This window comes from Ailuropoda melanoleuca, chromosome 12 (assembly GCF_002007445.2).
Source record: "Ailuropoda melanoleuca isolate Jingjing chromosome 12, ASM200744v2, whole genome shotgun sequence".
Lineage (NCBI taxonomy): Eukaryota > Metazoa > Chordata > Mammalia > Carnivora > Ursidae > Ailuropoda > Ailuropoda melanoleuca.
Genome location: NC_048229.1, coordinates 80,002,763 through 80,025,842, shown reverse-complemented (window position 1 = coordinate 80,025,842; position 23,080 = coordinate 80,002,763). Strand labels below are relative to the sequence as shown.

At 51.1% G+C, this 23,080-nt stretch overlaps 1 protein-coding gene and 1 long non-coding RNA gene across 5 annotated transcripts in view; one reads left to right on the top strand and one right to left on the bottom strand.

Annotated features, from left to right (window-relative positions):
- Positions 1 to 697: 697 nt before the first annotated feature.
- LOC117795277 lies at positions 698 to 8,879 on the bottom strand. Of its 3 annotated transcripts, none has more exons than XR_004619202.1 (7): positions 8,585 to 8,879; positions 6,708 to 7,148; positions 5,974 to 6,149; positions 4,603 to 4,793; positions 4,231 to 4,464; positions 2,154 to 2,356; positions 698 to 1,203 (listed from the first exon to the last, which is right to left on the bottom strand). It is a non-coding gene; the product is annotated as an uncharacterized LOC117795277 (long non-coding RNA). The 3 variants fall into 3 exon arrangements; XR_004619201.1 differs by having other exon boundaries at positions 6,708 to 6,987; XR_004619200.1 differs by having other exon boundaries at positions 6,708 to 8,879.
- A 2,310-nt stretch (positions 8,880 to 11,189) lies between these two features.
- KLHDC4 (kelch domain containing 4) overlaps positions 11,190 to 23,080 on the top strand; it is a 39,115-nt gene continuing 27,224 nt past the window's right edge. The window contains exons 1-4 of one of the 2 annotated variants that reach the window (XM_034638472.1): positions 11,190 to 11,369; positions 14,474 to 14,565; positions 17,803 to 17,886; positions 18,825 to 18,923. In XM_034638472.1, the coding sequence (XP_034494363.1) occupies positions 11,271 to 11,369; positions 14,474 to 14,565; positions 17,803 to 17,886; positions 18,825 to 18,923 (374 nt within the window). In that variant the 5' untranslated portion in view covers positions 11,190 to 11,270. The remainder of the gene's footprint in view (positions 11,370 to 14,473; positions 14,566 to 17,802; positions 17,887 to 18,824; positions 18,924 to 23,080) is intronic. The other variant, XM_034638471.1, reaches the window with a different exon arrangement.

Sequence of the window (23,080 nt, the reverse complement as noted above, 5' to 3'; positions counted from 1 at the left end):
CAGAACCCCCATCTGCCCTGTAAATAAACCAGGTTGCCCGCGGGGGGAAGCCCTGCGGTGGACGCGGGGAGGGCAGATGAGGGGACACTTGGCCCAGGGGCACAGGGACCGGAGCCCACGGCGGGAATAGCACCCACCAAGCCACAGAGCCTTTTTTTTTTTTTTTTTTAATTTTATTTTTCTGGAGCAGCTTTGGTTTCCCAGCAAAATGGGCCAGCAGGCACAGAGATTTCCCGTGCAGCCCTGCCCCCCCGCCCGGCCTCTGCACACGGATCCTGCACCCCCGCGGTACCCGCCACAGGACACGTCACTGTCGCCCAGCCCCCTGTCCGCTTGCAACAGCGGGTTTATTCTCTCTGGGCCGAGTATGAAACTTCTCGCGCCACTGCTGTGGCGGGAAGGAGTCTGCGGTGGTCTCTCTGTCCCGGGCAGACGGAGCTGTGACCGATAGAGGGTTAGCGGTGGGGAGAGCCCGAGGGGGCCGTGGGTGCAGGGTCCAGGTACGGGATCTTCCCGGCGGATGGGACCCAGCAGCTTAAGCACGTGGGTCCAGTCCGGCCTGGGGGCTGGCAGGGGGCTGCAGACCCCTGGTTCGGACTGCCCAGCGGCATCCACCAGCCAGAGCTTCCTTTCTTTGTGCTCAATCCCCTGATTTGCAAAATAAAGCGGAGGTATTCTGCAAGCCCAGCGTGTGGGGGCGTGGGGGTGGGGGGAGGGAGACCAAAGGCACACAGTCTGGAATTAACTGTGTCTCCACAGGATGGGGGGGAGCGGGGAGCCGGACTAGCCTGTGTCTGGGACTGGGACGGGGAGGCTGGCCCTCATCGCCCTGTTGCCCCGTCAGGGCCGCGAGAGCTCACACTGGCCTCGGGTACCCTGTGCAGGGCCTCACCCTTATCGCTGTCCCCAAGCTCTGCTCTCAAATCTGCTCTCAAATCCTTGGCGACCCTGTGACCCTGGCGCTCCGGGCGCGGGAATCCCATTCTTCCCCATCCCAGTGCTGCTCTGAGGACGCGGGCGAAAGGAGCGGACTCGGGTCGGAAGAACGTCCTGTTTCTCCACTTGGGGCTGGCAGGACGCGGCGACGCTGGGTGCACGGATGGCCCCACGGGTCTTCGGTTTTACTGCGGTCCCTGATCCAGAGTCAGGTCAGACCCCCAAACCTTCTGGCCCCATCGCACCGTCAGGGTGAAATACAGTGACCTAGTGAATGAAATCACGGACGAACTGGCTCCCGCATGCCCAGGGGCCCCTGGGCTGAGAAACTAACGCTCAGGGTCCTGGGTGCACGTCTGGGAGACATTGTGGTTTCTGCATCTTACCCATGGGATTGCTTTGATGTTTTGAGCTGAACCCGATGATTTAGGGGTAGTTGGACAAAGGCATTGGGGTTGCTAGGAGACAGGCCTTAAGGAGGGTCTGGCCTCAGTACGATATTCTTATACAGAGATTCTCCTCCGTTTTCTGGAGTGAAGAGCTCTCCTGCCAGCCTCTGCCTGGGGCAGGAAAGGGAGTCCCCAGTGACGTCCTGGGTCAGTGCGTTGACTGTGAGGGTGGGGAAGCATCTGGCAGGGGTGGGGGGGTGGAGAGCATCAGCCAGCACAAAGGTTCTGTAGGGAGATGCTTTGGAATGCTACTCCAGGCATCCTGGGGGGCCAAAAGGGACACAGTCACAGAAGGAGTCAAGGGGACTTCACAGAAGGAGTCAAGGGGACTCTAAGTAAGGAGACTCTCAAAGAGGCTTGAATCCCTACTTGTACCCCAGATTCTAGATGATTCCCATCCCAGAGGACTCTGCATCTGCACATCTCAGCAATGTGTGGGAATGCAGCCTGTGGTTTATATTAAGTAGTGAATGACTGACACTTAGACTCTTGAGAGCAAGGCAACTGGAGTGATAAAGATGCCAGCGGTTCCCTAAAAAGATAGAGGAAGGTTTGTGTGGAGGAGCAGGGGTAGGGAGCACGTCAAATGAATGCCCCCAGCCACCTTCACCTGTAGAACGGCACCTAAGAGATGCTGGGAATTCCCACACACGGGTATGTGGTCTCCCAAGAGCAGGGAGGGATCCTCCAGGCCCAGGCCCTACGCTGGGTGGGATGGGTTAGGGTCTGGGTCTGAGAAGTGAGCTGTGTCTAAATGCAGTGTCGTACCCGGCATGGGATCCTGAATCAGACCGGACCAAGGACACCAGTGGATGGGCCAGCAAAATCCAAATGAATCTGGAGTGCAGCTAACAGTCATGCCCCAGTGTGGGGTTCTCTGTGTGGACCCACTCGCCACGGTCACGGAAGGTGAACACACAACTCGGAACTATCTCGGCAACCGGAACTATCTCGGCAACCTTTCGGGAGATCTGAAATTATTCCAAAAGAAAACACATGTATCTGATAAGAAACGAACAACAACAAGAAGAAAAAAAAAAAAAACCCAATTGCGCCACAGGTGAAAGTGCTGAGAGGCTGGGGCAAGGGGAGGGGGCAGGCGGGTGAGCAGGGACAAAGCACCAGAGAGCTCGCTGCGAGCCCAGCCAGGGAGAGGGCGTGTGGTTTTCTGCAGGAAGCTGGGAGCTGCCTCTTCCGAGAAGGGCGCTTTGATGACGGAGATGCTAATGCTGATGGTCAGGGTCACGAGGACGCCAACAGCCTCAGCGCTGAGCCCTTGGCCTTCACTCTCCTCACCTGTCAGGATCCTTTCCGCACCGTGCCTTCAAACCGTTGCGCAAACAGTAATTCACGGGTTCCCATAGACACTGGGCGATGGTGACGCCAGGCACGGCAAGCATCCTGGGATCTGGCTGGAGCCCTTTTCCCCAGACTCTCCCCGCGGCCCCAGGGCAGCAGCCCACCCCACCCCACCCCCGTCCGCATCTACTGTCTGTGTGCCTGAGCGTGGACGCTGGCAAGCTCTGCTTCCTCCCTCAGTTAATCCCGTGAAACTGTTGCTAAGTCTGCACTGCCGCCCCCCTCAAAGCACAAAGGAAAACAAAGATACGGCTTCCAACACATTGCTCATCTGGGAGGTCAGAGTGAACTGGGAAAAGCCCCTTTTCCCAGCAGTCTCGGGTGGGGGCCCCCTCCCGGCCAGCCTGCAGGGGAGGCCCCCGTCCGCACCAAGGACCTCTGGCGTGAGCGCCACGGCAGGCCGCCTCTGCGCCCAGGAAGGCTGCATTTCTGATGCCCAGACACGGTGGTCCCTAGACCGGACAGCACGTGGGGAGATGATGCAAGGTTTGCGGCACGTGGTGCCCTGCCCGCTGTCCGCGGCACAGGGCTGCCCCCTGGTGGCCGGTCCTGGCATTGCATGCTCGGGACGACTTAGTAACTTTGAACTGGTGTTGCATCATCTGCCGGAGCCGGGGGGGAAACTGAGGCCCGGCTGGCTCCAGTTGGGTGTGACCCAGGCCACCGCCACCCGCGGGTGCCTTTAGAGGCTGCTGGGTTGTGTGGTGTGGGTGGCGGTGTGATGCTCACCTCCCAGGCTCCTTTGTCATTGTCGTGGGCACTGTGTCCCCAGTCCCATAGCCCTGGGCCTGTCGGGGGGCCATGGGAGCTGGTGGCACGAGGACCACGGCCTGCTCATCACCTCTCAGGAGTCCGTGTCTGCTCTTGCTGCTCTGTCTGTGCTGATGGCCCGTCCCTCTGCCCTTTTTGCCCATGTCCTTGGCCCAGAACAGGGTCGGGTTGTCTCTGGGCAATGGCCACCTGGGTCGCAGACCAGAGTGGTCTAATGCCAAGAGGAAACGAGACACCCCACCTTCTACTTTCAAGAACGTTGGCGCAAGAAATGCAGACTCCTGTGACTTCCTTGTGGGGGCTAGGTGGGGAGCCAGGCAGGGGGCAAGGGTCAGAAATGGGCCGGGGTAGGGGACAGGGGGAGGATGCCCAATTCCCATAATCTGGTTATTTTTATTTTATAATTTATTTGAGCAAGACAGCATGCAAACAAGGGGGTGGGGGGAGGGGCGGAGGGGGAAGGAGACTCCCCGCTGAGCAGGGAGCCAGATGTGGGGCTCAACCCCAGGACCCTGGGATCATGACCTGAGCTGAAGGCAGATGCTTCGCCAACTGAGCCACCCAGGTGCCCCAGTCCCTGGTAATTTTAAAGTGTGGTAATGCTTTTCCCTTTTTTTTGTTATTTTTAATTTTTTCCTTATTGTGTTTATTAAATATATATTTCTTAAGTTTTATTTTAAGTAATCTCTACGGCCAACATGGGGCTTGAACTCACCACTGGGAGATCAAGAGTCACGTACTCTGCTGACGGAGCCAGCCGGGGCCCCTACGTTTATTAACCATAAAGCGAGGTGGACACTGCCTGAGTGCCTGTGGCCAAAGCCGCTTTTCCCTGGGAGGGGTCACCTTCGCCCCCTGCTGGCGGCGCAGCCTGGCAGTGGGCGTTTCCTCGTCCGTCCGGGAACCTCAGCCACATCCGGGAGAAGGGCTTCACCCGCCAGGAAGCCACCTTTAAGACGCATGAATAGAAATCAGCCGGGGCGCAGCTTGTCACGGCACCGCGAACCCTGCGTGCTTGCCCTGGGAGCCTGGGGTGTGTCCCTAACCCCACTTTCTGGGAGGTGGGCATTGGCGGCTGAGACCCCACCTGCTGTAACCCGACTCCCAGCGCTGGTCCTACGGGCCTGCGACTTGTTTTGAATGTACTGGGGTAACATGAACCACATCGGTGATGTGAAAGGCGCTCCACGTCCTCGGCAGCGGTCAGCTAACGTGTTCTGGGTGTTGGCTGTTCTCGCAGGTGTGAGATGGTGTCTCCTTGGTTTACTCTGCATTTCCCTGATGACATACAACGTGGAACAATCTATATTACTTATAAAATCATTAGCTGACTATCTCCTTGTAGAGAGAGGATATTTGAGAGACTAGGACATGGGACATGCTCTGAGGGGACGTGAGGGGCCGGAGAGAGCGGAGGCCCAGGCAGGAGGGTCCAGGAGGCAGAGCAAGAGTGTGAGGACCTCACACAGCTTCCCAGCAACGTCGCTGGTCTTAGGATTTTGCCTTGGATCCGTTTCCGCCCATTTTCCGNAGGATATTTGAGAGACTAGGACATGGGACATGCTCTGAGGGGACGTGAGGGGCCGGAGAGAGCGGAGGCCCACGCAGGAGGGTCCAGGAGGCAGGAGTGTGAGGACCTCACACAGCTTCCCAGCAACGTCGCTGGTCTTAGGATTTTGCCTTGGATCTGTTTCCGCCCATTTTCCTNCGTTTCCGCCCATTTTCCGGAAGGACCTACTTGGGGTTTTTTTTGTTTCCAGTGTTAACTGTCTCCCACCACTGCCAAATTCCCCTCGGAGGCCTTCCTTCTCAGATTAGGGCAAAAAATAAAAAGGAAAGGGAGGTGGAAAGGAAGGAAAATGTGAGACATGGTTCAGAGAGCTGACAGCAGATCTGTTAAAGGATCAGAATTATGGTTTGAGACCATCAAGCCTCACACAAAGTCCATTCATAGGGAAGACAGGATTTGCATCTTACTCAAAATTCACCAGAATTACTCAAAATTAGCTCTCATTCTAGCCACTGTGAGTTCATTCACTGGTCCCATGTTCCTCTGCCAGAGCTTTCTAAGTCTTCACCGGCGTCTCACTTGAGTTCTCAAACACGTGTGGCTCTTATTCTTTGGAAATGATGATCTGTGGATAGTGAGGCTTGCTGTCCTGAAATGTTTGACCATGGAGGTACTCCCCTTGTCTGACCGAGCTGGGCGAGGCTTTCTGCAGCCCTTGTCAGTCATGAGGGGACTTCATGCACTCCCTGTGTACTCATAGTTTGTTAACCTTTAACAAATAGCGTGACCTTGCTGTCTGGGGATAGGAAAGTGAACAAGACAAGGTGGAGGGGAGATTAAAATCTAGGAGATGAGAGCCACAGCACGTGGGTGATTCTAACACAATGGGTTTCTAGTGTATTCTCAGGACCATTTGAGGAAGCGTGTTAGGGAAAAATTCTGACTTACCTGGAAATCAGATACAGTGATTGTTATTCTGGGCGTGTCGTTGAACAACTGGGCAACACTGCATGGATTCATCAGCCCAGTCTCTGGGCGCGTCTCATAGCAAACCAGCCCTCAGAGTCTCTGATGGAGAAGGTCTGTCTTCCATTGCACATGTTTTCTATTAATTGCATCATTCACTAGTGTGGACAAGGAAAGGAGGATGTGGTGGGCACGGTGCCCAGAATGCAGGTTTCACAACCGTGCTTCCGTAAAGGGTTTAACATCTGCCTCCTCCCGCCGGCCTGAGGTCACAGCCGCGTGGATGAACTGTGACAGCAGAAGCCCTTCTTGAGAGCGGGGAGGTTTTGGTGGCTGTGGTCTGACTGCACAGCCAGGCAGCTGGATTTAGGGGGATACCACCAACAGCCCTAGTGTAAGTTGTTGACTACGAGGTGACCGACCTTGGAAACCGAGCTGGTTCCTGGGATTCAAGAGCCAGATGCTCAACGTAGTGCTATTACTGGGAGTTTTAAGAATCAAGTTACTTTAAGAATGATCAACATTTCCAAATATTTGGCAAGGGAGTTTTACCTTCTCAAAGTCAAATCTATCATTAGGGACAGGTTTGCACTGTCTCTCATACTGTATTTTCTCTTGTCTGGCGCCTCTGACCCCTGCGTTCAGGAAAGCTGAGTCTGGGCTGTGTTTGGGTTGATTTATGGGACACACTTGCTACCAAGTGGTTGAGAACTTACAGACTACGTGGGTAGCGTGCACGGGCCAAGGCTTCACTGCCACCTGCTCGCCGACTCATCGCTGCCACGCGATGTTAACGGTTGCTTCCGCACCTGTGATGACCGTATCCAGCATGGCTCCCATCTTCTGTTGCATTTTCTGGGCTATCTCATCCAGGTTTCCATGTTTCCTTCTCCCCAGTGTTGGCATCTAACGACTTACAGGTTGTCCTTGATCTTCATGTGATGTCTGAGCTCCAGTGATAAAGAAAACCGGGGCAGAGCAAGAGTGGAGGAGGTCCTGCACAAGAGAGCTCAGCAGATGAGGGAAAGCCGACTCAGACCTGTGCTCACCACTAGTTAGCGGGAAAGTCCTACAAACGCCGAGAGCGGTTGCATGTGGGAGGGAAGCCCATGGGCGACTTTCGAGTTTCCTTCTTAGACTTGTCTGTATTTTCCAAACTTTAAAAATTAATGCGTGTTAATTACATACTGAAAAATACCACTTAAAAAAAGAAATACGGTAACACGGTAGACTGGGTTATGTGGACCAATTCTCCTAATCAAAGCAACTAAACATGCTGGATAAATGTGGAAATGAGTTTCTTAGAAACATTTCAGAACTAACAAGGAGTAAAGGGTGACCAAATCAGAACCCAACAGAAAGGAGAATCAAAAAAATGGGGTAGAAACTAGATTCTGTGAATGGCTTTTGCTTCCAGGCACAAGCAAGCGTTGCCATGTTTGACTTTGGTTTTGACAGCCTCGAAGGGCAAGGAAATAATTCATCAAGTCCGAGGCTGCCCAGGTGGGATCTAAAAGGATTAAGAGGAGCTCATGTGGAGCTGAGGCCCTAAGAGCTGGCCTGCGGGTGAGGGTAGAGCAGAAGCAACACTGCCCCCCAGTACTTTGGGGGCCACAAGGACATCACCTCGGTGCTGAGCAGGCTGGGAAGGAAAGATCCTGGGGTACTGTAACCACATCCCAGCCCTTCCTTGCATTTTCAGCCAAAATTCGCGTTGCCTGGGCTGTAAGAAAGACAGATTTGATAGACCTGAGCAAAGAACCCAGGAACTAGGAGATAAATCAGAAAGAATTATCCAGAATACAGCACAGAGAGACAAACAAATGGAAAATGGGGAAGATTAGTTAAGAGACTTGGATCAGAGACCGAGAAGGGATGTCGTGTATTTAAATGGAGCTCTAGGGGAAGAGGAGAGAGAGAGAGAGAGAGAACAGCATCCTCGGAAGAGAAAATGGTAGAGCTGCCCCAGCTCCACGAAGCCTTCTGAACCCCAAGCATGATAAATAAAAAGAAATTAATATCTAAATATACCTTAGTGCAACTGCAGCCAATTAGAATGAAGATAAAATCATACAAGCAGTTAGAGGAAAACAAAACTTTTCAGAAAGGTCTCGGAAAATCTCCCAATATCTGGAAGCTAAATAACATACTTCTGAGTAACACGGGGATATTAGAAGAAATCAACGGGGAAATTAGGAAGTATCTTGAACTGAATGAAAAATCAAAACACAACATATGAAAATTCGTCACATGCACTTAAAAGGAGCATTTAAAAGGAGACTGAGAGCAGTAAACTCTTAGAGATCTCAAATAAATGAAATAAATTAGAGAAAATAACAAAAACGTTCCCCAACTATTCGGAAATTAAACAGCACACTTTAACCCCAAAGACGAGAGAATTTTCCTTTCAGACCCGTTGGGGCAACGAGACTCGATTTTCCTTTCCCCCTAGACATCCAGAACACTGGATGAATGTGTGAAACAGTGGTTTGATTTCCCTCTTTCCCTGCCCTTCCTCCCTCCTCCCTTTCATCCCTCCTCATTCCTTCCTTCATTTCAATAAAGCATTTGAGGAGCGTCATCATATGTTTACCTGTCTTGTTATAACCGAAGCTCCTGGGAGCTGTGGCCGGGTCTTGGGTGTTCTCTCTCGTGTTCTGGTACACTGTTCATGCGTTGCAGGGTCCAGTTCCTGCTGTTACATGAAACCGTCGCCAGCCAGCTCAAGTCCATGACTTCCCAGCACACGGAATCTCTTAAGTTTGCGTTTTGCTGAACTTTTCTAAGCTTTTTTGTTATTTTGCTTGATTCTCCCAAGAATGTTGTGTAGTAGGTAGGCTGGCTAAATATTCTCACTTTTCCAGATGGGAAACATGCAAAGAACCACGTCATCTATACCACACGTGGGAGAATTTTCCAATTACACTATTTGCGGTGAGGGTAATGAGTTAGTTCCTTTGTTAATATTTTTTCTCTTCTGGGTTCCAACTTGAAGACAGCAGAGGGCGCCTGACCACAGACGAGAAACAGTTAATGATGTATTAGTCGTAAGATAACCCATTAAAGTTTCAATAGTATGATTTCACTAAAAAAGGACCATGTAGTTAATCTTTTTACTATTTTGGGATTCTGATCTCATTTTAAACGTTCCAGCTTCTCTGTCTGGGTAATGAGAATTTCAGCCTCACGTAAATCACCATGACAGATCACCCAAGAGCCTTCCAACTCAGCTTCAAGATTTTTTCGGATAATAAAAGCATTAAACCCTGCATCTACCAGACCCTTCTAAATCTTAGTAGGGAATATGCTTTCCCTATTTCAGCCCTTAAGAGGGGCCCACTGTAATGTACTTGCTACAGATGCTCTGTGACTCAAGGGCCATTTGGCTTCAAGTGCATTGCCTCAAGGTTATCCAATATTCTTAGAGAAGTACAAAAGGATTAGCTATGTTCTTAAAGTCAAATTGCACTAGAAGGAAAGCGGGGGCAATAGCAAGGACTTGGCCTTTTGTAGCTCAGTGTCAGAGATGATTATGTCTAGAGGCTCAGGAGCCAGCTGACCGTGAAATTCTGTAGCTCCTTTCTGATAAACATCTAACCGGTTGGTTGGTTGGTTGGTTTGCATCATCACAGATGGTCTCTTAACCTCCTGCAAGCTGTGCTGGACACACAGGCGGCCTGAGTCCTCCTCTGTCTCTTCCTGCAGTTTACCCAAACTTCATGTTTATTTTAAAATAACTGGGTTTATGGACAAGGGTTGGAGTTGGTTGGAAAAGGGTTCATCCCTGGGTCTTTGGGGATTACCAATTGGTTGGATCTGTTAACCTTAAAAATAAAACCGTTATTTTACCAGCAAAAGTGGGTTTATTCAGCTATGGGAGAAGAATTGCAATTGGGGACACGCAAGCTGTTGCAAAATCATAGGCAAGTCCAACAAAGGGGGGGTGCTATTTTACGAAGAAGGAAGAGGAAGCTAGGAGGGTTTGTTTGCCACAAAAGTGCATAGGAGAAAACCGGGATTCCAGGGTAATGATGACTTCTCAGCGGCTGAGTTGCTGGGGTGGTCTATGTCTTGCAGAAAGCGCAGCATACATCTTTCCCTATGGGGCCTGGAGTGATTCTGTTAGGCTCTACAACAGACAGTCCTTCCTGTAACTGACCTTCTAGCCTCCCACTCCTTTTTAGTAAGGTTTCCTTTCATTAATTTTCACAGATCCAAGGTAATTTCCTTAAGGCTGAGCCCTGTGGCGGTTCACTCACAAAGAAACTAGATCATTTCATGATTTATGCTTCCCTTTTGCCAAATGTTTGCTTGTCCTTAATTTGCTCTATTTTCCTGTTTACAAGCCAAAGATGACTTTTTTTTTTTTAAGATTTTATTTATTTATTTGACAGAGATAGAGACAGCTAGTGTGAGAGGGAACACAAGCAGGGGGAGTGGGAGAGGAAGAAGCAGGCTCATAGCGGAGGAGCCTGACGTGGGGCTCGATCCCAGAACGCAGGGATCACGCCCTGAGCCGAAGGCAGACGCTTAACGACTGAGCCACCCAGGCGCCCCCAAAGATGACGTTTTCTAAGTAATGTTAAGAATCTTCGCTCTACCGCGTCCAAACCAGAGCGCTCCAGGCCCTACAAATGGCTCTCCCGCTCGCAAGGCTGTTCCAGCCCATCCTGGAGCACAGTGTCCGGGCAGGCTGCTTCCGTTCCTGGGGCCCAGCGAGCTGACTGCTCTTGGAGGGGTCATCAGCCGCCCTCCACCGCGGGACGTTTGGGGGGACTCAGTGGAGGGCGGCGGGCAGAACTGTGTTTTCCTCGTCAGCACGGTACCCTGAGCGCCTAAGACAGTGCGGCCCTTCTGACGTGGGTGGAGGGCCCGTCTTCACCTGAGTCTGTAAATCCCTGAAAGTGTAGCAACATTTTTCTGGGGAGTGAGGTGGCGGCAATCATTTAATTTGCAACACGGTCCGAGGAAGCAGCAAAGATGGCTCGCTCCGGCCGGCCTCCGGGGAGAGGCGAGGCCACTCCGGCGCCTCCGGGACAGAGGGAGGCCGGGAGCTTCCCGCCGACGCCCCCCGCAGCCCGAGGGCCCCCACGCTGTCCGCACAGACCCAGCACCCAGGCCACGTGAGTGCGAGCACGCCGGCCGGAAGCGCGTGCCAGGGCGGGACGGAAGTGACGCGTTTTCGCGCGCAGGCCCCCGCGTGTACGTATTTCCGGCGCGCCGCGCCCCGCTGCCCGACTCTCTGGGAGCCTTTTCCGCCCCCGCTTCGGACCGGCGCGATGGGCAAGAAGGGCAAGAAGGAGAAGAAGGGCCGCGGGGCGGAGAAGACGGCCGCCAAGATGGAGAAGAAGGTGTCTAAGCGCTCGCGGAAGGAGGAGGTGAGTGGGGCCGGCAGCCAGGTCCGGGACGCTCTCCGCGCGAGCCGCCCGCTCCCCGGTGCACGCTGCTGGGCTCCCGGGTCCCGGAGGGCTTCCCTCGACGGGGTGGTCTGGGGCGAGGGCCTTAGCATCCGAGCCTCTGTCCTCATTCTTAAAGAGGGTGAATGATCCTCACAGCAGCCCAGAGCCGTGAGCTCCAGTGGGATGGAGTGCAGCCGCGGCGATTTCCAGAGCCGCTGGTGGGAACACCGCTGTCTTCTCTGTCCCGCCCTCCGTCTCTGCTTTGTCTCTCTCACGGTTTCTCAGTCTCTGTCTCCCTCTCTGCTCCCGACCCCCCAGCCGGGTCTGCAAACGGATCAGTGCTGAGCTTCACGCTGGGCGTTCTGATTTCTATTGGCGGTTGCTCACGGGCTTCCTAACCTGGGTGATTTATGATGGTTCACGACTGGGTGCTGTGCTGCGTGGGCTTAAGTTCTCACGACCAGGTGAGTTAGGTAGCTTCGCCCGCCTAGCTGACAGCGAGGAAGTCAGAAACAAGTCTCACAGCTGTGAAGTGGCGCTGAGTTATAGTTTGACCAGATGTTCCCAATTCCCAGCTCTGACTCCAGACTGCTCCTTTTTCTTCATAGCCATTCATGCCTCTGTTTCCTCATCTGTCAGATAACGTGGTCGGGCTTTTCCTTCTGCCTTCTCTGGGCTCCGCTTTTCTAAGGTTCTTCCCCAGTTACGCGCATGGGCTGGGCAGCCACAGGCCTGCGTTTGAATCTCCTCTCTGCCACGGCTAGCTGGAAGGCCTCAGAGGAGCATGACCTGTCTGTGCAACCGCTGTGCCTCAGTTCCTCGCCTGTGAAGTAGGGGTCGTAACTGCGTGGCCTGGGTAGGGTCGTGGCACAGGAAGATAGTTAACTTGTGGGGTGCCTTTAGAACAGTGCTTGACACATGGTAAGGGCTCAAGAATGGTTAGCTGGTTTACACTCATGTTCCCATCTCTCTGCAGAGCCCAGTACTTAGGGGATGAGAGTGGGTCCCCCGTGGAGAGAGAGAGAGCGCGCGTGCGTGCGCGCGCTTGTCAGTTTTGGGACCTGGGACTTCGCATGTTGCCTTCTTCAGTCCTCAAAACAAATCTTTAAGATCAGTGGTCGTCTGATTAGGTCAGGCCCACAGAGTATACTCTCCCTTTCTTAAAGTCAACTGTGTCATATAATGTAACCTCATCATGAGAGTGCATCCCATCATTTCCTGGCTGGGGGCCTGAGGGGGGCGGATCTTGGAGACAACTGGGAATTCTTCCTGCCACAGAACTCATGTGATACCTGGTTGACAACTCCACTTGGGTGTCACACACATTCCTCCCCCTTCTGCGCTTAGGCATGTTGAAGCCCTCTTGCCCCCAGGAAGGTAATCTCTCAGGTGAATGACACTGGGCCAGGCACTCTGGAGTATCTGTGACTCCCAACAGTCAGTCCCCTCACCCAGGTCTCCGTGAGGTTCCAGTGGGTCAGGAATTTGCCTCGCCTCCCCGAGGCAGCGGTTTTGCATTAGCGATTTGGTGGTCAACAGGACAGCCTTTAGGCAACTGCTCACGTGGAAGTGGCAGGATAGTGGATGCTTTAATGGACCGCCGTGAGAGTGAAAATTGGCAGAGCCACTTTGGATCCTAGTTTGTTCATATCAAGAGGAGTGGAAGCTGCCACGTAGCAGTTATGCACTTGAAGGCTTACCTTGGAAAAACTTCCAGCTATACAAAGACGTTTTACAAAAATGGCCACAGTAGTGTTTGTGGAAACAAAGCATTGGGGTTGACCTAGAGTTCAGCAGTAGGATGGCCGGAGACGCCGGATGGAGTGGTAGCTCTGCCATAGGGAACGTGAATGGATTCGGAGTGTCAGACCTCATTCAGCAGCGTCGAGCACAAAAGCAGGTTGCCGGAGAATGCACAACGTGGTGCAGGTGACATGAAATTGAAAAATGTGAAACGATAATTAGTATGTATCACTTAGGGATGTGTTTACGTGTGAAGTAGAAAGAAATGCTGATAGTAAGGAGCACCCTGTCCCAGAACGTGGCTGCCTCCTGGGGGCTCATGGGTACACACGGGAGGCAGAGGGCTGTGGGCGGCTGCTCAGGCCGAGGAGTGTGGCATTCTGATGAACTGAGGCAGCCTGTGCAACTTGGAGCTAGGAGGTGGGGTGGGAAATGAAACGGGCAGGATGGTCTAGAAGTGTTTTTAGGTGCAGGGCACGTCTACCTACATTGTGGAATGTGAAACGGGAATGAGGGCTGTGGGCTTGGAGAGAGAGAGAAGCAGGGAAGAAGGAGGTGGGGACACAGATTCCAGCATGAGCAAGGGGAGGAGAGAGAGCATTCAAGAAGAGAATAAGGATGGAAGGGAACTTTCCCCATGACGCACAGGTCACACATCACTGGGTGTGGGTGTGATCACTAGTAGGTGCAGGAATATGACTTCCTGGGAGTAGGAGGACCATGATCCAGTGCTGTCCAGCTGGGCAGGTAAATTGGCACCTTAACTTCTAAATTTGTTTCAGCGGGTGTAAGAATAGAGACCTTCCTACCTAGATGGGCTGCAGCTGATAGCTGCTGCACTCTCACCATGCGGGTGCAGTTCTCAACGGACAAGTCTTGCTTGGAGCTCACCTTTTATTAGTTTGGTGGGAGGGAGGTGGAAACAAAATGAGTAAGTGAGCAGGGGAAGTCTCAGACACTGCTATGCAGACAGCAAAGCGTGTGGGTGGGGTGGCCAGGCCTGGCTGTGTGAGAAATGGTTGAAGGTGCTGGCAGGCAGTCAGGGAGGTCTTGTCTAAATGGGAGGCCCTTTGTGGGGAGTGTGAGGGTTTGGAATGATATGGTACATGCAGTGTGCGTGCATCTATGTGTACTTCCAGAAAACTGCCTGTAGGATCAAGCTCTGAGTATTTTTGCAAGTGTCAGAGTCTGTGTCTCTGAAATGGAAGGAACATGTTCTCATTCCTGAATGTGGCTGGACCCTGGGTGGGGCAGACAGAGTGGGAGGGTTGACGCAGGTTTTTGACGGCGTAAGAGGGTTTAAGAGCGTGTCTCAGGTGTGACTGCTTGTCTGCCTTTAGGAAGACCTAGAAGCTCTGATAGCCCATTTCCAGACACTGGATGCCACAAAGACTCAGATCGTGGAGACACCGTGCCCCCCACCTTCACCAAGGTAAGCCAGCAAGGACTCTTCGAGCATCTGATGGATTTCTTGTGTACATTGGAAAACCACTTTAAATTGGCACCATGTTTTCCTAAATAACCGGGCACATGGAATGTTTTCCTCATTAAAACCCATTCCCATTCCAGATAAGCTCCCACAAAATGGTTTTTTCACTCTTCTTCTGAAGAGTGGGAGTGAGGCGTTTCAGCCCTGTTGTCACAAAAACACAGAAACGAAGTCCCCCACCTCAGCTGCTCAGCAGGGATTGTGCCATTCGAAAGCTGTCCAGCTGGTCACAATTCATGGACGAGAGCATTGCCCCAGTGAGCTCTTTGGTTCTTAACAATGTTTCAAAAGTGTGTGTCACAGGTGTAGAGACTACAGTCTCTTGTTGCTGTTTGTTTGTTGTGACAAGTGTGATTTTCAAACGTAGATGTGTGTAAGGCATTTTAAATGAATCTGTGAATCGTGAAGAACTCCAGAGTCTTCTGTAGGATTTCAGATACTTGGAATGAGCCAGATGAGCAGGCTTTGGTTTTCCTCTTACTCCTCTGTGTCAATTTCTTGTTCTCTCGGCTTCTGAATTCCAGTTGTGTTAGAAGTTGGTTTAGGGCCCTGTAATTCTTGTATTTGCTACTGACAGGCTAGAGGGAAAACGCTGAATATGTGGAGTTAGGAATCAGGAAAGTCCAAATGACCCTAGAGAAGATACACGTTCTTCAGAGAAGGGGAAACACATTAATTTCACAAGCACACGAGACTGTTTGGTTTGGTTGAGAAGTGATTTGCTTCCTGTCCCTTAGAATAAACATCTTACTAGCGTCGTTGTCAGAAATGAGATTGATCTTACCAGAGGGGCCACCAGTCCGAGTGGAGGCCTGGGGTCCAGCACGTCGGGAGGGGGGGTGCCGGTGCTGCCTCTGATGCCCAAATCCCACCGCCTCGGACACGGGGTTTAGTCTCCCCTGTGCAGAGATGGGGGGCGACGTGGTGGCCACTGTGCAGAACGGGGTGACACAAAGTGCTGTCCAGCAGCTCCTGGAGTTGCAGGTTGTCCCTGTCTTCACTTCAGAAACAACGTCAGGAAGTGGGGTGTAGTCTCCCCTGGATTTGGCGTGTTACTCCCGGGGCCACGCAGAAGTCACACATGTAGACGCACATTGTCCTTGGAGCTGTTAAAGCAAGTGAGTCCTTGACATCATGAAAGTTTCGTCCCTGTGGCGCCCCTGAGGGAAGCCATTCTGAAGTGGATTGTTGTATAACGAGATCTTTTGGTCAGTAACCTTAATAACTTCTCCCCTCTTCCTCCTCCTCCAGAATGTTATAGATGAAAATTACCAAGTTTTGTGAGTGTGTGTATCCCCAGGTATTGGCTGCCATGTAATTTAATGAGGAAGCCAGGAGCGTGTACCCAGGTGCATCAGAGCCTTGGGGTGCCCATGTGCAGGCCGGAGGGGGTGGGTGTGACTGGGCATGGGGGGCAGGGACCCTGAGGGCACCCTGTGGGGGCTCTGGGCCTGACTGGGATTGCTGTTTCCCAGTTGTGCTTGTTAATTTTCCACAGAAAATTTTAGTAGGTGTTAAGTGAAAAAAAGATTTGGGTTTAAAGAACTTTGGGAAACAGGTGGTTTCCTTTTGAAATTTTAAAAAAATTGTGGTAAAATATATCTAACATAGAATTTCCCATTTTAACCATTTTTAGCTGTGCAGTTCACTGGGATTCCTTACGTTCACCGTGCTCCGGACCCTTGAGCCTTCACTCCCCACGCCCCTCCTCTTGGCCTCTGGTGACCTCTGCTTCCCAGTTTCGATTTGCCTCTTCTAGATACTTCATATAAGTGGAGTCACACAGCAGCTGTGCTTCTGTGTCTGGCTTCTTTCACTTAGCATGATGTCCGTAAGGTTCATCCTTGTCGTAGCATGCATCTGAGCTCATTCCTTTTTAAGATGGAATAATGCTCCATTGTGTGGATGCATGCGTTCATCTGTGGGTGGACTCTAGGTTCTTTCCACCTTTGGGCTCCTGCGAGTGATGCTGTGATGATTGTTGGCATGCAGGTGTCTGTCTGAGTCCCTGTTTCCCTGTTTACGAGGTTTCTTTGGCACGTACCTAGGGGTGGGATTGCTGCGTCACATGTTACTTCTGTGTTTAATTATGGGACTGTTCTCCACAGCGTAGTCCTATTTTTAGCTGACCTTGAAACCTTTGTCTTCCTTTACAAAGTACCTCCTGTAATTATTGTTAGAGTATGCCCCCCGGGGAAGGCCACGTGAGGGATTTTGAAAGGGGATTTTTCCAGGGATTGCCCTGCCCTCCCACCCCCATCACTGTCTTACCTTCTACTGAGATGGTCCACATGTATTTATAGTTTCCTACTTGTAGCTGGTTTTTTGTCCTCATGTGTGGTGTAAGTAGGAAGTTATTTGCGTTTTTTAGGTGGAAGCCGTCTGGGTACATACTAAAATGCTCAAGGACTGGACTTTTTAGGACAGTTATCTTTTTTTGAAAGATTTATTTATTGGCAAGAGAGCATGAGCGGTGGGGAGGAGCAGAGGGAGGGGAAAAGCAGACTCCCCGCTGAGCAGGGAGCCCGATACGGGGCTCCATCCCAAGGACTCCGGGATCATGACCTGAGCTGAAGGCAGATGCTTCACCAACTGAGCCCCCCAGGCGTCCCTGTAGAACAGTTTTTTTTGTTTGTTTTGTTTTTTAAAGATTTTATTTCTTTAGTTGACAGAGATAGAGACAGCCAGTGAGAGCAGGAACACAAGCAGGGGGAGTGGGAGAGGAAGAAGCAGGTTCCCAGCGGAGGAGCCTGATGTGGGGCTCGATCCCATAACACCGGGATCACGCCCTGAGCCGAAGGCAGACGCCCAACCGCTGTGCCACCCAGGCGCCCCCTGTAGAACAGTTTTGATTGTGATTTAACAAGATAGACCCGTAAAATAGGTCAGCTGTGGGAATGTGGCACTTAAATTAGGGGCGCCTAGACTTCTCACTGCCTGATGGTTTTTAGCCAAATGCTGGGTGAATCATCCAGGTCCGGGGCCCTCCTGGGAGATTGGTATTGTGGCCGTGAGGTTGATTTTAAGGGTTGGGGGCCTTAGCTTCCATTGCCAGTGCCGGGGTTGTCTTTTGCCGGAGTTTGGGGAGGGGCTGCGGCCCTCTGGCGGAAGGGAGGCTGGCTCTCGGCTGGGCCCCATGTGGCTGGACTGTGTGTTGAGTGCTGCTTCTGTCTCTTGTAGGTTGCATGCCTCACTCTCTGCTCACCCTGAGAAAGACGAATTAATCCTTTTCGGAGGTGAATATTTCAATGGCCAAAAAGTAAAGTATATATTTTTTTTCTTTTCTTCTCACATTTCCATGGGTCTTATTTTGAGTAAAATTAGTTTAAAGCAGTGGAATCAAATATGCGTTGGTCCCAGCTCCTGAGCCCGCAGGACTGGCATGCGACCTTGTCCTTGAGAAGCCGCCAGGGTCCTTCAGTGAGCTTCAGAGTCACTGCTCTTACCGCCTGCTTGAGGTCGACCAGCACACTGCTCATCTGGGTTGATACCCATATGTTCATGATGGGTTTCAGAGTTGTTTTGAATAGTGGAAGAGAGTGCTGATTAACTGTAGAGCTAATTTTCATTTTTGAGCAGGCCAAACAGACCTGTATTTCAGAACTGTGTGTGGGGGCGCCTGGGTGGCTCAGTCGTTGGGCGTCTACCTTCGGCTCAGGGCGTGATCCCAGGGTCCTGGGATTGAGCCCCACATGAGGCTCCTCCACTGGGAGCCTGCTTCTTCCTCTCCCACTCCCCCTGCTTGTCTTCCCTCTCTCACTCTCTGTCTCTCTCTCTGTCAAATAAATAAATAAAATCTTAAAAAAAAAAAAAAAAGAACTGTGTGTGAAACAGTTAGAAAAGCATGCGTTGGCCTTTCTTCCATGCTGATGAGCTCTGTGAGTTTGACTTCTCTTGTTCATCTTCCACTCTGAATTCTCATGCCTTTAAGAACCAGGCTTGACTTTGAGAGATGACTTGCTGAGCAGCAAAGGATCTTGGTACCTTATGTGCTAATAGGCATGGTGGGCAGACATTTTTCTTTGTCATTATCCCAAAGGATCCAAGGGGCCCAACCACAGGCTTCCTGCATTGGTGTGATTTACATGGCTTTAGGAAACCTGTTTCCTGGGGAAAGCTAATGATTGAGATCCCGCTTTCCACTTACTGTCATTTGCATGGAGTCTTCATTGATGACACGAAGTCCCTCTTCCTTTTTGCAGACGTTTATGTATAATGAACTGTATGTCTACAATATCAGGAAGGACACCTGGGCCAAAGTGGAGATCCCCAATCCACCTCCAAGGCGCTGTTCTCACCAGGTATGTGTCCGTGCTGACCCTCCGCCTTCCCCCTTTACCTGTGAGGGCTGTGTTCTGCGCTCCTGGAGTTGGTAGACGACAGGTGGCCTGGTACAGAAGGGGCCCTTCACGTGGTCACACTTGCTGCGACTGATTTGGACGCATTGAGAAGCTCCTTGCTCTTCGGTGTCTTCACTTAGGGGACGGACATGAACACCTTCTCCAGGTGGCCCGAAGAGCATGGGAAAAGCACCAGGTCAGGCTAGCTCGTGAGGTGCCTAGCACGCAGCTGCCACGCAGGAGAGCTCTCCTCCATCGGAGGGAGAGGCACCCGTGGGCCCCAGACCTGCTGGCCAGAGAGAGGAATTCCTCGGGAGAGACGGAATGTTCCAAGGTAGTTCTTGAGGAACGAAATGGGTCAGAACCAGAGATAGCGAAGGGTGCTGAGGTCAGCATGTTGTCGGCTGGTTTCTGCTCACCCCGGGGAGCTCTGTCAGAGCTCCTGCTCCTGTCCAGTTCTGTAACTACACGAGGGCGGACCTTTGGTCTTTCCTGTTCATTATCCTAACCCCAGACTTGGAGTGGTGTCAGGGCGCAAAGAATAATTTGAAGGAGTAATCCGTTCTCAGCGTGGGAGAAAGATTGTATGAGCTTGCTGTGGTGCGAGTAAAGCATCCCTCCACAGTACGTGGGGATCCTTTCTTGGGTTCTCTGCTCATGGGTAGCCTACTGGTCTGAAACTGGGTGTGAGAGGAAGACCTGCCTGCCTGGACTGCACCTCGAGACTGGCAGGCATTTGGACTGGTTCGTCTTGTGGAAAAGAAGAATGTACTTGCAGGTTTAACAATCAGATCTTAGTAAGCTTGGATTTTAGTAGTAGTGGACCTTCTTTTTTTCTTTTAAATATTTTATTTATTTATTTGACGGAGAGAGAAAGAGCAAGAGCACGTGCGCACACAAGTGGGGGGGTAGTGGCAGGCAGAGGGAGAAGCAGGCTCCCCACTGAGCAGGGAGCCTGATGGGGGGCTCGATCCCAGGACTCTGGGATCATGACCTGAGCCGAAGGCAGACGCTTCACCGACTGAGTCACCCCAGGCGCCCCTAAATAATGGAGAAGTTCCATCCGTTCACCAGAGACTGCCCCAATTCTTGAGAATGTGTGATCTGCCCCGGGCCTCCAGGCTGAGGACGAGTCCGTCTGTTCCAGCCATGATCTCTCCATGTCCCCAGCCCTCCCAGATCCCTCCTTGGATTCCTGGACTCCAAAATGCTCACATACCGATCGGGCAGTCCCAGTCTGGGCCCATGTCACGTGACGTGGGCTCAGGCTGCTTTTGAGTTTGTTTTCTTACCCGATGTAATCATGGTTACTAACTGCGTCCTTGAAGAGTGAGTGTAGGAGTCTTGGTGATGTTTAAATGCGGTTATTTGGGCGGGGTGCTCAGCGGGCTCTGATTTGAACGCATGCCTTAGGAGGAGGCTAGGTGGGGATTTCATAATATCTTTGTAGTTAAGGTTGGTTTGCTGTTTTCTCTGAATTTCTCAATGAATCAGAGCCACAGGAAACAGAAAATTGGTTGTAAAGTCTTTGGCCTGAAAGTCATTACAGTCCAAAATCCACGACATGGAATTCTGAGACCTAAAACCTTTCTTCTCATAGACTTGCTCAGTGTGGTGTCCAAGGTCGTGTTCTTTAACTTCTCTTTAACTGGGGCATGGGAGATGGGGAGGGGAAGCCTGCGTGCACATCATTCTTTCTCTTTTCCTAGATCCTTTTCTTGGGGGTGAAGTGGATTTTAGTGTGTAAATTGAGAGTTTAGTGGTTTTTCTCCGGGAACACAGCCCAGTGAGAGACAGGGAAGGGCTGTGGCGCCTGCTGGGTATGTGGCCAGATGTGTGCAGACCTCAGTGGCCGCTCCTCTCGGCACACCGTTTCCCGGGAGAGCGGCGGGCACATTCACACAGCTTTGCCTAGACCGTGAGGATGCCGCTGCCAGCAGGAGGGGGCCACCGAGAACCGCGGGGACAGGTGACGAGGTGGCAGTCGTGAGATCATGTCTTTTTGATCCCTGGACGGTTTCTCCCAAAGTAGTAACTAAAACTCACATGAAACAAAGGTGTTTTCTCCTAAAATAGGAAACAGTTGATGGTTAAAAACATCCCCTGTGTTCTTATCAGCCTCGTGCGTTAATGAGCAGGAAGTAGTTTCTGGAGAGACGTTAATACATAGAAGTCTTCATGAGAGAAGCGGAATTCCGCGATGGTCCATTGGAGCTGCTGAACGCATCAGCCGCCATGCGGATAATGGCTGTGTCCCAGTCCGCGTGAGCAGGTGTTGCGGGGGCTCTGGGTCGCTCCCTCAGGAAATAGGAGGCATCTTTTACATTCGAGGCACCCTTCTGGGGCTGGGATATGGCAACAAAAAAGACAAATTTGCCTTTCCTGATGATGTCCCATGGCATGTGTTTTCTCTGGTCCTGATGGCATCATGCATTTTTCGGACTCCCACTTTCACGAAGTGGGAGCCGTTGTGAAATCCGTTCAGAATCTGTTACTTTGGATTCTGATGGGTTGTTTTTTTTTTTTTTTTTTTGGCAGCATTTGGAGGGAGAGCGGGGAACTTAGGGTTTTCTAGACGTGGCTTTATTCCAGTTAATGCAAGAGTATGCAGACCCAAGTGCCTGGGCGGCACACAGCCTCGTGAGGCGGGTCAGAGCGAGGTGCTGGCGAGGCCGGCCTTGCCTTGCCCACTGGTCACCGGGCTGTGCTTTGTCTTGGGAGGTTTCAGCAATTACTTCCAAACCACTGTGTGTGTGTGTGCACGTGAATATATATGTGATTAACGTTTGAATTTTATTGTTTTATTTCCCTAATGCTAAGTTAATCACTCAGGACAGCCTAGGGGTATAAGCTTGCTGGGTAGGGAAGCTTCCAGCTTCCAGCTTCCAGCCCAGTGACCTCGCTTCCCTGTCCAGTCGGCCAGGCCTGTCCTGAGGAGCCAGCAGGTGGTCAGCCCATGCCTTGATGTCCTCCATAAGAATCTGTATCTTACGGTATCATAGGAAGTCATTTCCTTAGTGCTTAGACTTCTTTTTAAAATGTAAACTCTGGGGGCGCCTGGGTGGCTCAGTCATTAAGTGCCTGCCTTTGGCTCAGGGCGTGATCCCGGAGTCCTGGGATCGAGCCCCACATTGGGCTCCCTGCTGGGCTGGAAGCCTGCTTCTCCCTCTCCCACTCCCCCTGCTTGTGTTCCCGCTCTTGCTGGCTGTCTCTCTCTGTCAAATAAATAAAATCTTTGAAAAAAGAATCTTTAAAAAATAAAAAAATAAAATGTAAACTCTTTTAAGATCTCCTTACTGGGCCCTTAACATATTATTTCTGTGTTATGTTTTGAGGTGAATGTGCATTTTATGGGTATCTTCTGGCAAATAAATTTTTGTCTTCTGCTGCAGGACATTTTAGATTACAGTGTGTTTATTTTGAAATCAGCTTTAACTGACAGTGACCTTAATAAAAATCAGTTCTTGGAGAAATTTGGCATGGATCCGTGACCTGGATTAGATCCCTTTCTTACCACACTGCCTTCCCTTCCGCTCCCTTAACTGTTAGGAAATAGAAAGAATTTGGAAATTTAACTTGGATGAGACTGAAACTTTTGAGCTGGAATTTTAAGATCCTACTGCTAATTCCCAAACCACTTTGTTTCTTGTTCTTTCTGTAGCCAAGAAACTTTTCTTTTTTCATTTTTTTCTTAGTTACTTCGATATAGAGCCGTATATCGTTTTTACTCACAGATAGTTGATTAAAAATATTTGGGGCAGATTATTTGAAATAACCAGACTTGTAAAACGTGGCGTGTTGAAGGTGTATTTGTGCAGTAGTGTGACTTCTTTGCTGTACATTTCAACACAGGCAAGCAGACTGGTTTCCTGTAGGAAACACTATGGAAGATGTTTCAGTGCAAGTGCCGTAACATGACAAAGTGCCACGGGCGGGTCTCGTTTAAAGTTGGTAGGAAAGTAATTTGCCTGGTACTTCTCGTGTAGTATTTTTGAAAACATTCTTAAAAGGTGGAAAAAGTTCTGCGTGACTCACATTCTCGACACTGGACCCCAAACAGAAGATGTGTTTTTTTTTGTTTTTTTTTGTTTTTTTTTAAAGATTTTATTTATTTATGT